The 17,684-nt window shown below is 32.5% G+C and overlaps 2 protein-coding genes across 30 annotated transcripts in view; one reads left to right on the top strand and one right to left on the bottom strand.

Moving 5' to 3' along the window:
• Positions 1 to 11,476, top strand: part of LOC126919322 (patronin) — an 85,392-nt gene extending 73,916 nt beyond the window's left edge. For 4 of the 27 annotated variants that reach the window (XM_050728334.1, XM_050728341.1, XM_050728349.1 and 1 more), the window contains 15 exons: positions 538 to 671; positions 735 to 909; positions 994 to 1,192; positions 1,275 to 1,507; positions 2,181 to 2,355; positions 2,478 to 2,758; positions 2,850 to 3,140; positions 3,236 to 3,472; positions 3,552 to 3,729; positions 4,290 to 4,409; positions 4,961 to 5,056; positions 5,478 to 5,576; positions 6,862 to 7,095; positions 7,349 to 7,631; positions 7,883 to 11,476. In XM_050728334.1, the coding sequence (XP_050584291.1) occupies positions 538 to 671; positions 735 to 909; positions 994 to 1,192; positions 1,275 to 1,507; positions 2,181 to 2,355; positions 2,478 to 2,758; positions 2,850 to 3,140; positions 3,236 to 3,472; positions 3,552 to 3,729; positions 4,290 to 4,409; positions 4,961 to 5,056; positions 5,478 to 5,576; positions 6,862 to 7,095; positions 7,349 to 7,631; positions 7,883 to 8,027 (2,880 nt within the window). In that variant the 3' untranslated portion in view covers positions 8,028 to 11,476. Of the gene's footprint in view, positions 1 to 537; positions 672 to 734; positions 910 to 993; positions 1,193 to 1,274; positions 1,508 to 2,180; positions 2,356 to 2,477; positions 2,759 to 2,849; positions 3,141 to 3,235; positions 3,473 to 3,551; positions 3,730 to 4,289; positions 4,410 to 4,960; positions 5,057 to 5,477; positions 5,577 to 6,578; positions 6,629 to 6,861; positions 7,096 to 7,348; positions 7,632 to 7,882 lie in introns of those variants that run through there. The other 23 variants (XM_050728338.1, XM_050728337.1, XM_050728333.1 and 20 more) reach the window with 19 other exon arrangements.
• A 140-nt stretch (positions 11,477 to 11,616) lies between these two features.
• The window catches only part of LOC126919317 (laminin subunit alpha-1), a 204,722-nt gene continuing 198,654 nt past the window's right edge, over positions 11,617 to 17,684 (bottom strand). For all 3 annotated transcript variants that reach the window (XM_050728320.1, XM_050728321.1, XM_050728319.1), the window contains 9 exons: positions 17,152 to 17,439; positions 16,909 to 17,077; positions 16,291 to 16,710; positions 15,751 to 15,939; positions 15,140 to 15,474; positions 14,683 to 14,989; positions 14,077 to 14,515; positions 13,616 to 13,984; positions 11,617 to 13,499 (listed from right to left, as the gene is read on the bottom strand). In XM_050728320.1, the coding sequence (XP_050584277.1) occupies positions 13,357 to 13,499; positions 13,616 to 13,984; positions 14,077 to 14,515; positions 14,683 to 14,989; positions 15,140 to 15,474; positions 15,751 to 15,939; positions 16,291 to 16,710; positions 16,909 to 17,077; positions 17,152 to 17,439 (2,659 nt within the window). In that variant the 3' untranslated portion in view covers positions 11,617 to 13,356. The remainder of the gene's footprint in view (positions 13,500 to 13,615; positions 13,985 to 14,076; positions 14,516 to 14,682; positions 14,990 to 15,139; positions 15,475 to 15,750; positions 15,940 to 16,290; positions 16,711 to 16,908; positions 17,078 to 17,151; positions 17,440 to 17,684) is intronic.

Genomic DNA, 17,684 nt, shown 5'->3' with positions numbered 1-17,684 from the left:
ACAAAACCAATCTTACATTGGAATACATATGTGATGTATGTATGAATACTTTGAACTGGACTGATCTATTGTTATATGTGTACATTTTTACAGTAGTTAATTGTAGACATTGATCTGTGTTTATTGTAATCTTATCTACTACTTCAAGGGAAAATCGCATTGAAAGGCAATTTCAGCTCTTAAAATTACTATAGAAAAATATGACTTATAAACTGACTCTAAGCTTTAGGTCATCAATATTACGGGTCTTCAATTTAAATGATCACCAATAATATTATATTGTTCACACACATTAAACTTCTGTTTACTTATACATCTACAAGTATATTATTTATTTTTAATTGAAATATTTGTGCATATGTCAAAAGATATACGTATATTATGTTGCAAGATTGTCATCAATTATTAGATATTGAGAAATGGATAAAATACAAAATGGCTAATGTACCTGTAGGTGTGCAGTATATTAATATTATGAGAGAATACATTCTTTACATATTCCAAATAATCATTTAATATTTGTACCAATGATCATAGGAAATTAGTGAGGATGTTCGGGATGTTGAACATAAATGGTTAGAGCATGACGGTAACGCCCCATTTATTGAAACAAGACGCACTCCAGATATTGAGAACATGGATCTTGAGCAATATCATCAATCTATATCACAGTTAGTATACATTTTCATTTTATAATATACAAAGATTTCGTTTTATCAAATCTGTTGAAAAAGAATATGTACACCTTTTCGCAGAATGAATAACAGTCTTAGTGAAATACAAGCTGATATACAACGTTTAGCAAATCAGCAAAATCAAATACAGCAGCAGCATTTAATGACACAGCATCAACAGCAAATACAGCAACAGTTTCAGCAATTGCAAAGTCTTAGTCAACAACATATGCAAGTATGTACTATTTTCCAGTTCCGTAATTTAGTTATTTTATAATAACATCTAAAACATTTATATCTTTTTTCCTTCCCTGTTTAGAATTTTGGAATGGCGCCTATAAATCCATTAACATCCAAATTACAAGATACTCAGCAATCTCAGTTTTATCTACATGATCAACCCCAATTGCAAAGACGAATGTGGGGTCAACCACCTCCAACTCAAAGCTTAGCAAATGAAATGGCTGCTGTGGGCTATCAGCAGTCAATGGATCCACGATATAGTACTCAACCAACACGTATGTACATTATAACAGCCTAGGATTTAATCTATTGATGTTTTCATAATTTTTAACATAAATCTTTCAAAACTTTATGTAGCTTATCAACAAGACATGCGCTTATATCAAGATACACGAAATTGGGGAACGCATCCACCTCAACAGAAAGGATTTGTTCTACACGATACTCCTCAAGAACCGAGGTACCTCAATGGTGGAGATCATAGTCTTTGTAATAATCAAATGAGTCATCCTGGTCCTACATATCCATCATCTACATCTATCTTTAATCAAACACCACCATCTTCTGCTAGTCCACAACATCGCAATGCTGTGAGTATAATGATCTTTAGTTATTCTATTTGATTTTTATTTTTCTTTAATAATTCACAAGGAAAAATTTTTATTTCTATTTTTATCTAAGTATTATTTAAAATTTTATTTTATTTATGGAAACAATATTAAAATATATCTTAAATTCTTGAAGTCCAATTTATCAAACTTCGTTTTAATTAATGTATTTTTAATAAAATTTATATTTTAAGCACGTAAAAAATAAAAATAAATAATTATATATATTTTCATAATACTAATTTAAACTAACAGAGAAGTTTTGTTTTATTGTTAAGATTGTATATTATTCGCTACTTTTTTTGGTCAATTAGATTGTAAATGAATTGCTTCATACATGTATGTGTATATGTAAGAAACTGTCATGGAACCAGTTAGTGATGTAATGCACATTTATAGATACTCTCTTCACACCTAGTATAGCAGACGCTCCTCGGATTGAAGTTTCAACGTTCGAGCGCTCCTCTCCCTTTTTTAAATTACCTGCCTTTTTAAAAGATTTATACAACTAAAAATGCAGTTTTTTCATTCATCCAGTTTTACTAATTCGTATAGTTATCATTATAAGGTTCGTTTATTTGTGACAGTTTGATAGTTTATATATTATATTAATGTCGTCGCTACCAAATTTTCTATCCTCAATTTTGATATGTAGGTTCATCGAATAAGTCAGTTAATGAGTGAAAGTCCTGAACCAAAAAGGCCAACTGTACACCATATACCGATTAAGTGTGAAAGCCCTACTGAAAAAAGACAAATTACTGCAATGCACGCACCTGTTCCAGCTCCACCTGTTGATGACATGAAGCCTCAGAATATATCATTTATTGGTAAGTGTTTTTTTTTCCCCATTCACCTAAAAACATATCATGTGTAATATCTTCAAAGAATTCATTACGTTTATGTTTTTGTTTTCATCCTCTTTTTGTTCACTCATTCATGTGTTTTAAAGGAAATGATGATGAGCTTACACAAGGTATAAGAGGTTTAAACATCACGTCCGGCAGCCGTACATATAGAATTCCATCACCAACTAGACCTTCAATATCACGTAATTCATTTCAACCTCATCCATCATTAAGAGAAGCCACACCATCTCCATCAGGTACACCAGAGGTAACGCCTTTAGATCCAACGGATGCTGGTGAAAAAGGATTTTATATCTGCTTTGATAATGACGCGCCGAAAAAACCAAAACCAACCCTTAGAGTGAAAAGGACATCCCCTAAAAAGGTAAATATGTAATGATAATTTAAAAATTTTAGAATCCGTATACAGGACGTGTTATGTATATAATAAATGTGTAATTTTTTTTTTTCTTTAGGAAAGAGGCGTGTCTTCATATGTTGACAGTGAAGATTTTACGATGCGTCCTGACTCTCCTTCTGCGATTGTTATGGATAGGCAGAAACAGCTGGAAATTCAACGAGATTCTGATCGAGAAAAGCAGCGTCAGATAGACGAGAGAGACTTCCAACGGCAAGAAATTAGAGATAGAGAAATACAAAGAGAAGGAGAAAGAGAAAAGCAAAGAGAACGACATGAGATGAGTGGAGAGAGTCGACAATCTGGAGTTGGTTTAATAATTGGAAATCAATTAGCAAATCCTGATCCAGTAAGTTATGCGATAAACTTCGCATGAATTTTGTCGCTGTACAATCTTTTTTTTTTCTTTTACCTTACATACACTTTATTGGAATATTGTTGTAGAATTCTCTTGATGAAATGGAACGGAAAAAGGAACGTATAATGCTCTTATCATTACAAAGAAGACAGCAACAAGAAGAGATGAAAGAGAGAAAAGAGGTAGAAGCGCAAGCTCGTCGAGAACAAGAAAAATTGAAAGCAGAAGAAAGAGCTCGTAAAAAGGAAGAGGAAAGGCAACGAAGGGCAGCTATTTTAGAACAACATAAAGTAAAGAAAGCAATAGAAGAGGCAGAAAGAGAAGTGAATGCTTTTTCTAAGTTTTCTGTCATCAATAGTGTTTTAATTGAATTAATCGCTAGAAATTGTTACTATTACTTAGGGCAAGGTTATCGATAAAGAACTTCTTAATACAATAAAACCAACGAAATTGCGTAACAAGACTGCAACAACTCGACCTCGACCCAAAACGATTCATGTGGATGCTGGTACGGAGTTGGATTCTGGAGCTCTTACGCCGAGCCGTGGAAAGAAGGGTTCTTCTTCTAATCTAAGTACAGGTATAATAACGAATCTAACATTTGGTAGTGAAACAATTATTCACTGCAATGATCAGTGTTTCTTGGAGAGGAAATTAAATAGGATACATATAGTTAAAATGATTGTTATTTATATAATGTAATGACCAACATATTTTAACATATATTACTGTACATGTATTAAGTCACCTCCAAGATAACAGTTACCACTGCTATCGTAACAAGTATATTCCTTTATTATAATCTAATAGTAACAGTTTCTTAGTGTTGTAATGTAATTGCATTTATTTTTTGCATGGCGAAAATTCAAGTCCGAAAGATCTAATTTTTTTTTCCTTTAGTAACGTCGTGTTTTTCATACTGATTTTCTTGTTGTTTTCTTTTGTTTTATGGGAGCTCACCCAGTCACAATTCCATAAGCTCTAAATTTTTTCGGCTATACTAGTTTAGCCGTCGATCGTTCCAGATGAAAACATTGCACAGCGAACTGATCTCATACATTACCTAGATACTCATTTGAATAAACTAGAATAGTAAAGAAATTTCGAGCTGATTGTTTTGCACTAACACACTTACTGTAGCGTCGCTGACTTCTCCGACGATGAGGCGAGATTACTACCGAGGCTCGCAGGACAGTCTCACTGCTGCCCATTTCGATGAACGACGTTCCGGCCCTCTTTATCGGGGCGGCAGTCTCAGGGGTATGCACAACACACACTCTCTGACTCGCGTATATATCTAAAACATCACATATATATATATTTGTTAGCTTTGCATAAGAAGAGCTAAACAAGTAACAAATTATTGGAATATTAAATGTCATCCTATGATTATTAACATGCTGATTGGAGTGTTTTGTTTATACTTGCTGCTTCTAATATTTGACGGCAAAATTTATGGAAATATTCCCAAATTAATTAGTTATAACATATATACAATCACTTCATATATAACAGAAAAAAATGCAATATTATTGTATCAAATATATATAAGCAAGAATGGAAAATACTTGACGATATATTGTGTTCAATATTTTTTTTTCAAAATTATTAATTTTTAACGTGTGAATGATATATATATATATATATTATGGCACTTTTCTTTTCGTACAATTTTGCATGCTTCAAATTTATTTAAAATATCTGTTTATTAATGTAATGTCGTAGCAGAACATATTCTTAAGAACATATATAGTATTTAGTATCGTCCTGGAGAGGAACTAACTGATTGTAATAGAGGTACCCTATTTTAGTATCTTCCGTAGATTCACCCGACGACGGTAGAGGTTCCTCCCCTTGTCGAAGTATGAATCAACTTGGTCGACGTGGTTCCTACAAAACATCTAGAGGTGGGTTGAATATTGTTTATAGAAAGAATGCCTTAAATCATGTTCCTTTAAACGTTTGGCTTGATGAAAGTAGACTCGTTGCAGGATGTATCACTGGTATGGGCAGCTACGTATGAATCTTACAATGTTGAATATTTCATTAGCATTTGATTATTCTTCAAATTACCTAAGTAAGGTTACTTAAGGGTATGACTTTATTTTTAAGTAGCGCCTTATAGTAGACATCTTTCAGTTGGAACGCAACATTGTTCTGCACCAACCTGCACTGGCTACCTTGAGTTTTTGATGTTCCTAGTGGACATGGCTCGTAGTTAGACTCTGCCCCTGATGCAATGACGTACGATTGAAGCATCCCCTACTATTAATCTTTGATCGTACATAGCGTTTGGAATGTAACAAGGTAAACATTGCATTATTGCAGATGTGCAGGAGCCTCAGCAACAGGTTAGAGGCAGGCCTAAATACCCGAGTTACCAAAACTTTAAGGGGAGAAAGTCTAATTCCTTGATGAATTTGTGTGGTAAGAAGCACCAGTGACTTGGAATACGTTTAATCCCCCTTCTATCGTGCAAAAGTATATTTTACGTGTCCCGTACACCGTTCCAATTTTTTGTAGGCTACATAGCATACACGTAGTCGCATGGTGGCAGATCGGAGCACAGGTGGCAGTGATATACTTACACGCATACACCAACAGCACATTGTTTAGATGTGTTCGAAATTCTATCTGCTATGTTTATATTCTATTGCTTGAGAGATAAATGATACATAAGCGCTTCCCAGCCTTTTTTTTTTTAAATTGTCTTTACTTCTTTACTTCTCAAAATGTTCCTCTATGAGCAGATAAAATTTTGATTCTCATTCACAGGATAACTCATTTGCTGCAGATAAATTTAAGTTGATGCTTGTTGGGCTTATTGTTGTACAGCACTGGTTATGGGTACCAATGTTTTCAGTGTTTTTCAGATTATTGTTGGTGGTTCCAGTTTCCATATAATAACCTTTCACTCTGACTCACATTTAGGTCCTGTATCATCTTATCCATCACTTATGTTGAATATGTATTTGTTCTGTCATTCCTCTCTATTTTTATTTCCAGGTATTATGGTAATATAGCATAGTAAATTCATCTTAGCGAAGAGCATTATATTTCTCAATAGAGCTCATAAGTGCTGCATGAGTTAATACATTTACTACTGCATTTAACGGATTATACTGTCTATAGATGAATTTGTTATGCTTCGTTTGTCCGCTAAAATCGCAAAATTACTACTAGCAATCATATGTTTTACCACAAATGAATTTGTCCACTGTTTTTTCGTCGCGTTTTACAAAGTGTTAGATTAAATAGTATCTGAGTCAAATTGTCGGAATCGTTATGGTTTTCGAAATTCCTCGAATAAATAGTTGCTTAGATTATCTTAGAATCATGAAAAGTTTTACTGTTTGAACAACTTAGACGATACATAGAATTAAAAAGAAAACAAATTTTTAATATTTGTATGATATATATTTTTCAAAGTTTTTATATTGGACGCAAGCTATGAAGATGGATACTCTTGAAGGTCCTTCGTAAGTCTAACAAGTGACTAATATCTCACAATCCGTATCAGGGACTAACTGTTTAGTAATTAATAAAATTGATTCCGTTCAAATTCCTCTTGCTTGGATGGGTATAAACGTATTATACATTGGACTGACTGTTGAAAGGCCGTATCTCTTGTCCTTTATCTCGTGGACGGACACATACGTTCGAGTCTTTTTTTTTTTATTTCTATCTTCATATACCGAGCTTGCGTTCGCAGGTTCGAGTAGTGATCAAGACGGTATGATGTGTCGATACACAGATACGGACAGCGGACTGGGCAGAGCTACACCTCCTAGGAGAGCACCGAGTCCGGGCATGGGTAGCATGAGGCATCTTCCGTCGCCATCAGGACCTGGTTCTTTACCTCCCGGTTTGATGACCAAGAGACGCGTGTTCGATGATGGTAGCAGCGATATCAGTAGTACACCAAGTTCGATGATGGACTATAATGGTAAGGATTTTAAGAAAGTTAGTTACAAATTTCATTTATTTACTACTCAGGTACAAATGTAAGAATTCATAATTTATAAATTGAAATTTGTTGCCATCTTTATGAAGAAATGTTCTTTTTTTAGGAGATGTGGAATACACTTAAATTCTCCACGTGGAAAATTTTGTTAAATTAAGTTGTTAAGCAAGCAATTATTCACTGATGAAGTTTATATTGCGTAAACTTTATGAGATTGGTTTCTTTTTGTCAATAGGTCCGAGATTGTATAAACAACCAACCACCAAGTCAAATCGTGGCATTATGCTAAACGCTGTGGAGTATTGTGTGTTTCCGGGAACGGTAAATAAGGAAGCTAAGAGAAGAGTTTTGGACGAAATTGCAAGATCAGAAAGCAAGCATTTTCTTATCTTATTTCGAGATGCTGGCTGCCAATTCCGGGCTCTCTACTCATACTGCCCAGATAGAGAAGAAGTTTCAAAGTTATATGGTACTGGACCGAAACAAGTCATGGATAAAATGTTCGACAAATTTTTCAAGTAAGTTTGTCATCATAGATTTTTATTTTTAGATTTTTATTGTAGATGTACTTCTATCTCATTCTACTTCTTGATCTCATTCTACATTGCAATACCATGTTATTAAGCAAGGACATTGAAAAATGTGAAAACCTTTTTCTCGTATGTACCATTTGCATAATCACGTGGATTGAATATATACATATACTATGTAACTCTTGTGAGTACAATAATGTATATAATAAATTTATAATATAATTCTTTGTTTTTAGATACAATTCAGGAGCAAAATGCTTTTCTCAAGTACACACAAAGCATCTGACTGTGACCATAGATGCCTTTACGATACACAACAGCCTTTGGCAAGGTAAAAAGGTGAATTTGCCGAACAAGAAAGACATGCCTCTCGTCATATAGTTTTACACATGTGTCACATTTAATGCTACTATGCCCTCTGTTGTTCATAGTTACTATTTTAATACAGGCCCATATTAAATTAATGCAAACGTTGCGTTTTTAGTCAATTTTATAAAGACAAATGATTGATGCTGACTCACAGATACGGGTGTGCAATCATTTCTAGCGTTTTTTACGATCGCACACCATATTGAACGGCGCAATGTTACCACGTATGTTTCGTTTTTTGTAATTTGTTGTATCTTTTCTTTTTATATTTTTCTTTTGTTTTATTTCTTGTTTTGTTTTGTTTTTAAGTTAACGTTGGCATCAATCACTGTGTCATAAGTTTATCAATATCTAATTAATAGGAATGGTTTGTTGTCAGTATCTAATATCTTTGCGGACTAACTTCTGACGTGTAATCGCCTTGTAATCATGTAAGCTATTGTGTTGTAAATGAAAGTTGTGACTGATTGATAAAAGGTATTAATTAATTTTTCTTATAAAATTGTTTCTTCTTTTTTGCTAAAAGAGAGGCAGGGCTTTCATAAGTGTCGAACGATTTCGTCTTTATATTACATAAAGTAATTCGCACATATTTCTCTTACGCGTAAATTAAAACTGCTCTTAATTATTATTATTATTATAATTATTATTATTATCGTAGTACCATTAACTTTTATAAATTACTAAACGTAAATAGAGGATCATTAATTTGAATATATTTTTGACAGAGTCTAGAAAAAGATTCGAATTCCTCAATGTGATTTTTGTATTTGATTAATTTCTATTTAACAAAACTAAAATAATATTAATGGGAATAAAATGATTGTTTTGCATGAAAATTTCATTTGTAGAAGTCTCTTCGATATTTTTTCCAAATGATTTTAAACTTCAACATTGTTGCGTACGATTCGTTGTAACTGTCTTAAAACATTTTTGTGTTTAATGTATATCATCGTCAAAGGTGAATTAATGATTCCTCGTTGACCATGAGATTTTCGCAGCCGTTAACGGTTGCAGCAGCGTACGTAGATAATGTAATTCGTTTGTTGAAAAGTGTTGAAAAATACCAGCTCACGGACAAACGAAAAAGGTAAAAAATAATAATAATGTGGATTTGTAAATATATAAGTTGATTCTGATTAGTGAAAGAAAATACCAAATCAGCCTTAAGATCGATCTGAATGTAATTGATGTTGTGCGAGGATGTTTTTCCTTTACAGTATAGGTACCATCGAATATAATTTATATAATGCCTCGTTGATTTGAATATCTTGAAGCGAGTTTTGTGAAGTGTGTATCGGTGTAAGATTAGAAACTTGCAAGGATTTGAGAAGGGAGAGAGAATGAGACCGTACCAAACAGTACCAAAAGTTCGTTTCTTGAGTGAACAGTAATAATTTTGGTAACTGATAGGAAATGTCTGGATATTGAAAACGGCCACGAACTGGTGAAATCTTTGATTGAATTGCTATTTTTCTTTCCTGCGCGCAATACATACTTATTCTTTACGATGTATCGAACAGTTTAAAATCTTATAATAGTTTCGATCATTGTAAGAGGAAAGCAGAAGATGATTTGGAATATAGAACAACAATAATTTCACTAAAACAACAAAAATTTTGTTTATATTTAAAGTTATTTTTACTTTAATTAATTTATTTGAATGTGTCCTAGGCCTAAATAATTCTAATTCAGTGTCCATAGTCTGCGTTCCTCGTAATTGAGAAAAGAGTCCCTGGAAAGAGAGTGTTAATGATTTATTTATAAATGTCTTAGTATATTGTTGAAAATTTTAATCAAACGGACTAATGTTTAACCCGTTTATAAGTTGGGTAATTTTCTAAACAGTATATGGATCTTATTTTTTCGGATGGTAATCGTTCTCTTTCTTTCCTTTTTTTTATTTTTCTTTCTTTTTTAGTATGTTTCTCATTTCCTAATGGAACGTGTCAGTCCAATTTCAAGCGAAACGAAACATGCGGTTCTTGTATTGTACATGAAGGATAATTAGCATAATAACGTAATAACGAAAGAACTATTTATTTATTGTGCCATAAATTATAACTGTCCGCCGTTCGTGTGGGACTGGCACTGATCTTCCATCTTGACGATTCAATTTTTTTAACGTGTATGCAATCCGTTTTTCGTAATACGCCGGTAGGACGAATGAATAGAAACTAGATAGAGGTAAAATACAATTTTTGTACAGAAATATGGAGGGTCTATCTGTTGTAGAATTTTGTTCTCGAATTCTTTATTTAAATTATGTTTAGCGTGTATATTATAGCGTTTATCAATTTTTTACTTGTCCAATATTTGTAGAATGTATTTTTTAACTTTATGGGTTTGTGCATGGAATTTAAAGCGATAATGTCATAAGAAAGAAGAAGAAGGAAGGGAAAAACAATATTTGGATTGGTTCACTGAAACAATAGACCCCCCTATATTCTGCAATGGCATAGCAGAACACGACCGTATTGATTATTCTTAAGTAATTATGCAACATATCGAATTTCATGTTCTTCACAATTATAATCGCGAAAAATATATTTTTAATTCGCAACGATGCAATATTTGGTTCAATCGTCCCAAGATTATTTTATTTAAGCTCACGTTCGAGGTAGATGATTTGTGTAATGAAGGGACTTGCAAAACAAATTTTACTTCAAATAAGAAAAGAATCCGTCGATCGTAGATATCCAAAGGAGTTTGTTATATTCTATTGTCTTGTATTGTAAATCTATTGCGTGTATCGCCGTAAAAAATGATGAATAGAGAAATTTTTGTGAGCCTCAGTCTCCGAAAACAGTCCGACTTGACAATATTGAACGCGAAAATAAGTAAACGTCGTAAGATGAATTATAAGATTTGAAGACATAAGTCGCGTTAAAAGCTACGATAACAATGTGAACGAACAGTGAATGAAGATTTATGAATAACGATATAATAGTCACTAATCTTAAGAATCAACGGAGGAACACCGGCTTGTGGAGAAGGGATTGAAAATAATAGGAAAAGCTACAAACAGTAAGAGAAAGTTCGAAAAAAGGATGTGTAACTGTAGGAAGGGAGGATGATTGCTTGTGCTTGATATTTATATTTTTCGAAGCAGAGAAATATTATTAGTGAGCTGTTGGCAATCGGCGTGATAAACAATGAAACGAAAAACACAGAGATAGGAAAAAATGGGATATAAATAATCGCGCTTACTATTAATAAACGATTACTTTTATGTAATAATCCTTCATTTTTATTGTCATAAATGAAAGAAGTGAAAACTGAAAACTTTGTCGATTTATCCATGTCTGTAAATATTATGTTTTTATATACGCATAAATGAATCTACTACTCAATGATATATGTATATTTATTGAGTACGTCAAGTCAAAATTTGGGTCATATTTTACTGTTAGCATCTTGCAGCGAATGTCATCAATAAAATTTAATAACCCACTTTCCAATAGACTTTTATTCTTGAGTCTTCATCTGTGAATATATATCTAATGGAACTAAATGTGTCTTCTTTGTCTTAATTGGTTGTGTAATGTAAATGTATATATAACCTTTGGAGTACAGAAGAGGGTGAATTAAATAACCATACTTTCTCATTGTTATATATTTTATACACAATAGCGAAGGCGTCATTGTTAATTTTTCTGCATATGTATAATATATTACATTTCAACGAATAAGAAAAATACTAGACATAAATATTAAAATATTCTTGTGAAGAACATTTCTCCCTATATATATATTTAATTCATTAAGGGCACTTTATTACAGGGTGTTAAACATGACTTTTCTTCCGCTTCTAGTCATCTTAAATATTACATTTCGATACCTTACTACCGCTATAACAGTACAAAATAATCCCATTTTGTTCGTTCTTATCCTTTCCTTTTTAAAAAATATACGATTTCGATCGAATGCCATCTCACGTTCCATGCTGCGCTCTCGATCGAAATCGTTATTTGCTCTTACATTAACGATAATAAATAGCTTTAAATACTGATGTACAATTGTTTTGTGACTTACAGATGAATTACAATTAAACTATATGGCAGTGATCTTGCTACTTACACGTATGTTATGACATTTGTTTTGCATATCAGGTCTATGATACAATTCGACGCGAATTTGTGCCATAATTTGTTAATGCTTTAAAAATTGTTTCTCAAACTATGTTTTGCAAAATTATCATGAAGTACATATCGTGAAATAAGTTCTAGAAAACGTTTCAATGGCGGATAATCGTTTGAATTTTTACTACGTCACACATTGATCATCCAATATACTAACATTAAATTATAAACTAAAATTTTTCATGTTTATAATTAATTTAATTCCAATTTATGTTATGAACTATGATCTTTTCGTCAAGTTAATATTTTATAACTTTTTATTTTCAATTGAAGTTTTGATGTACGTTGTATTCGTTAATATATAGATTTGTATAAAAGTGCGGGAAGATATTCATTTGTTAATTGCATCTTTAAGAGGGGAGTGATATGAATATTATTATTAAAATACTTATTGTGGAATGGCAATATAAGTGTAACGAATTGCTTCTACCTTGTATTATTATTTTGTAAGTATATATGTCACAATTTTTTAAACTATTTTTTAAATACAATATTCATTGGATAGATAATTTATAAATTTTTAAAATAATGTTAATCGATTTATTTTAGTAGAATAGTAAGTTAAATAAATGTATAATTCCTTTTTTGTTAATAATTTCCAAAATAAATGCTTAAATAATAATTAATTAGTGATTCAACATTGATTTATCAAATAGTATACATATAATGCATGTAAATTAAGTTAAATTTTTTTGGTATATGTTGAGAAAGTTGTTTATTTTTTTTTTTATATATGGTAAAAATTTATTTAAGAAAATTTTAGTTGAATTAGGTAAATGTAAAATCTGTTATGTACAAATTATAAATATTAGCTTATTCTTTTCACATTATATTCATTATATATCATTTTTTCTGAACATGCTTTTTATATAAATATATCAGAAAGAGATACATATAAAAGAATAAGAAAGTTTCATTAATATTGTATAAAAATTTGTTATCGTAGAACTTTAAAGTAATAAAAACAAGTTTGAGAAACATCAATGTAAACTTCATGCGTTTGCATGCTAGCATCTCTTGGCTTCGTTTAACCTTATGTCTTAATGATTAAAGAATTTCCATCATGATATGGCACTTGATCCCAGTGTGAAATTGTATTGAACACAGTTCATAGAAACCTTTCGAACATTGTGCGTCCTTTGAACAGTCTTTGGAACAAAATTAAATGACTCAGAGGAGTTCACACATTGTACTGATTATCATTGTACTGGGCAGGAGCTCAAGTGAATATTGTGCAATTCATCCATGTCTGTCCAATCTCGTCTTTCTCCCCCTATCATTACATTTCTTATACATCCGTTGAAATGATCCCTTGTTATTAATGTTCCTTTTGGAGCAGAGGCTGGAGCAAAATTATATGTTATTCATTCACATTTATAAATATAATAGTAAATTGCTTTTAATATATTTTTTAGTGGAATATAATTAAATAGAAGGAGGTTGATAAGTATGTCTAACCTGGCAAACCACCAATGTATAGAGGGCCAGAAACTGTAGCATCCATTATATGATAATTGACGTTAGCTGGAAGGCCATACTTCTGATCCAACTCATCGACTTTCAGTGCCAATTCTTCGTCGTTATAAACTGCTTGTATTCTGTGCCATCGATTGTCACAGATCGTGTATGGACTATTGAAACGTTGCTCTACATATAACGGATTGTTATCTCCTAGATCACCCGACATAATCACTTTACCATTATTCAGCTCTAATGATAATGAAGGCGAATTGCCGGGTGCCGTTATAGAAAGCAAAACACCCGACAATTCTGATGTTCTAAATTCCAACTGAAGTTCGAGTACAGCACCTAATTCAAAGTTCCTCTCTGTAAAAGAGAAAAATTTCGTTCATCACTATGATCTAATTTTATTTTTGTGTGATACTCATTTTTATAAACTGATAACTTCGATATCTTACTGTATATGGCATAGGCTTCATCCTGGAAATAAGCTCCACTTTCAACATTTGGGAAACACTGTCCCACTTGATAGGCTCTACTCGTAGAACCAACCATATCATACACGTTGCCATTGATCCTCAACCCTCTGATACAACCTTTGAGGGTTTCAAGTTTAACTACGACTTGTTCAGGTATGGGTGTTCCACTTTCAGGCAGGCCTCCAATATACATCATGGAAGCTAGTCCAATTTTTCTTGGCACTTTAATCGTGCGTGGTGTTTGAGAATCCACGAGCAATGTCAACTTCCGCTCGTCATGACTGATCACTACATGATGCCAATTACCGTCATTAAACGGTGTTTTAAACAGTATTTCTTTCTTCTGCTTGCTTTTCACCAAGAGTAAAAGCTGTCCATCTCGTATTACGACCATGAGGTAGTGTTTTGGTCTAAGGCCCTATGAATTAAAAGAGATATATTAATTAGTAATATTCTATAGTGTAAGGGCTTATATGGATATTAGGTATGGCAAGGCAATCGACAAGCTTGGTCAATCAAGGCCAGGCAAGGGTTCGATTCTTAAATATATACGGTTTGTAAAAGCTATAAATAATTTCTACATACTGGAGTAATAAACAGCAGTCCATTTGGATAGTATGTCCTGAAATCAAATTCTATTGCATACTTCTTCTCCCAAAATTTTTTAAAATTTAGATAAAGTTGCGTGTGACTGTTTGGTTTGTCTCCAAATTTGAGGGCACCAGCTTCCAAAGAATAATACGGCACTTTTTGACACCCTTCCGGTTGGGTAGACATTCCCCTTGACAGCGATGCTGATGGTGTATACATAGGAGGGTCTTTTCCCATGCTTGGTCCGGAACGACCAATTAATGCATGTTCAAAACTAATGGCTTCATCAAAACGAACAATGCTATAAAAAGAAATAATTTAATGAATATTTCTTATTTAGTTTATTAAATATTGCAATCACATACACGCAAATTTTTGAGTTATTATTTTCTAATACCCTTTGCATTTTTGAAAATACGGAATATTGTAAAATTTGTTGTATTTAACTTACTCGTCATTAAATATCGCGTCTTTAATCGTTCCATACAAAGGCGTGGTGGTGGAAATCATGTTGGTATCGTTAATAAGTACTGGTAAACCTCCGAAGAATAGTCCTCCACTTTCTTCGGGAGCTTTAATAGCCGCACTGGTGGGTAATTTACCTGCGCTCTGATAAGCGTCATCTATTCGCAATTCGATATCTTTTCGTCTTTTAATTACTGTTACAGAGTGATATCTGCCGTCATTAAAAGTATCATTCGATTGTAAAGTGAGCTCCCCTCTTCCAGCATTTAAACGCACTTGCACTTGCCCATTGATTATGCATATGGAATAGTAACTTTTTTTCTAAAAGAATAAATGACATTGTAAGTTAGAAACATGGATCGTGATCTCAATATTTACTTGGAGAATTTTGACGAATTTCGTTCATTTTATTACCTTCCCAAAACACAATGTGATCATATTTTATAGCACAAATATTGTATATGATATTGTATCAGATATGATATGAAATATATAATATTGAAGAATTAAATTAAATGCCTTGCATTACGTTTATTTCATTTAATTTCGATGCAAAAAGTTTTTTATATAGAAGAATAACGATATTATTTTACTTACAATCGAGTCATCGTTCATGTGTCGTATAGGAGGCATACGTTCTTCTTGTCCTTCGAACGTAGAAAGAAGGAGTACAGCGTTTTCCTGCATTGTTCTAAAAGAGAAACTCATTGTAGAGTTTATTTTACGCAGCGTGTATGATACATGTTGTAAATATCCATCTCCGTAAAATCCTACGATCCTTAATGGCTGCAAAAATAAAAATTTATCTTTTATTTATGTACGAACTGTTTTACTTAAATTAAAATTCTTTCTCCAACATTAAAGGGAACAGTAAATGTTTTAAAAGTGAGTAATAAATTTTCCTCTTATAGGAATTGTTTGTTAATTCCTTAATTATTTAAGTACTTACTATTTTTTTACAATACAGAAAATTTACTACAAATAAAATGTATGTATATTGTTTTCATAGAATAGCTGAACAAAATATCCCACAATATTCTATTTTATAATTAAGGAGATCTCAATGAACCAGTAGGAATTTATTTATTTTTAATATCTAGATAGAAAGTATCCATTTTTCATAATTAAATTATTTACCTTATTTGCACAGGTAGGCTCGACGCCATGATACTGTTCTGCCATTGGATCATATCCCTCTTCAACGATGATATTAGACATACAGCCAAAGAAGGAAACTTGAGACGGCAGGATTAGTTTTTCCGCGCGAAAACTTGGTGGAACACCACCGATATAATATTTAGCCTGAATGAAATCAGGGATGTCCTCTTTTTTGGGTTGAGGTGTAGGTGCGCCGATCCTCTTATCGTTTTCTCCTCCTACACTCAAGCTACATTTTTCAACCGTTTTACGTAACTGATAATATCTAAATGCATCCACTTTTGTCCAGTTTCCATTGTTATACTTAAAGTTTGAGGACATCTCCATGCTAACATTACCACCGTAACCAATGTGCAGGATCACTTTTCCTTCTCGCAGGAATATCATGATGTGTTGGTTCTGTTATGGATAAAAATGAAATATAATTATATTTCATTAAAGTAGACGTTTAACATTTAAACGTCGATAGATTTTTAAGAGAAACAGGACAATTATCAAAAGTATAATAATTGAATTTGGTAATAATAATGATATAATGAAAGAGACACGATAGAATTTACATTTACTCAAAATAAATGATATGTGAATATCACGTACGTTATCTGGATTAATTGCCAAAAATAGCAATGCATTCTCGTCGTAAGTTCGGAAACTAATCGATACTCCAAACGAATATTTATTATATGGTCCTGAAGAAACCCTGTTTCTGACCGCATATCCTTCTCCATTGAAACTGTATGCTATATCATCCTTGACATCTTCCACTCTATAACATTAAGATAAATAGTCATTTTCGAATATCTAAAAACCAAACGAAATTTCGAACTTTCTAATAATTACCCTTCCACACATGCTTCGCAGGCCATATCTGGCGCAGTTGTAATGAAATTCCAAAGACCTATAGGTTTTCCATCTAGAATAACTTGGTGTACACATGCTGGAAGACCATTAGACGCAATAAGCTCGGTTCTTCTACGTTCTGTTATGGGAATTTTTCCTATCCAAACACGATCTGAACTGGTAACATCAAAGCGGCCGTATTCAAAGTCCGTCGAATTCTTTATGGGTGGATGTTCTTTGGTTGTCGACGCTTGTTTTCGTACATATAGTTTGCCCAAGTGACGAACTCTGAAAATCATTTCAATTTCTCATAAAAAATTCATTCAATTTCTTGCACGTGATATAGACAATGGATGATAAGTTTTAGTGAGCAGTTAATACATAGAGAAAGGTATTATAGATATCAGCAGACAAAGACATTATTTATTATATTATTTAAGTAAGATAGATGAAAAAAGGATCAAAGTGTTAATAGTTTAATATAAATGTTATTTTGCTCTAGTGAAATGCGCTATTCTAATTTCCTCATTCGG

This window comes from Bombus affinis, chromosome 8 (genome assembly GCF_024516045.1).
Source record: "Bombus affinis isolate iyBomAffi1 chromosome 8, iyBomAffi1.2, whole genome shotgun sequence".
In the NCBI taxonomy this organism is placed as follows: domain Eukaryota; kingdom Metazoa; phylum Arthropoda; class Insecta; order Hymenoptera; family Apidae; genus Bombus; species Bombus affinis.
This window is presented reverse-complemented; position numbering and strand designations above follow the sequence as displayed.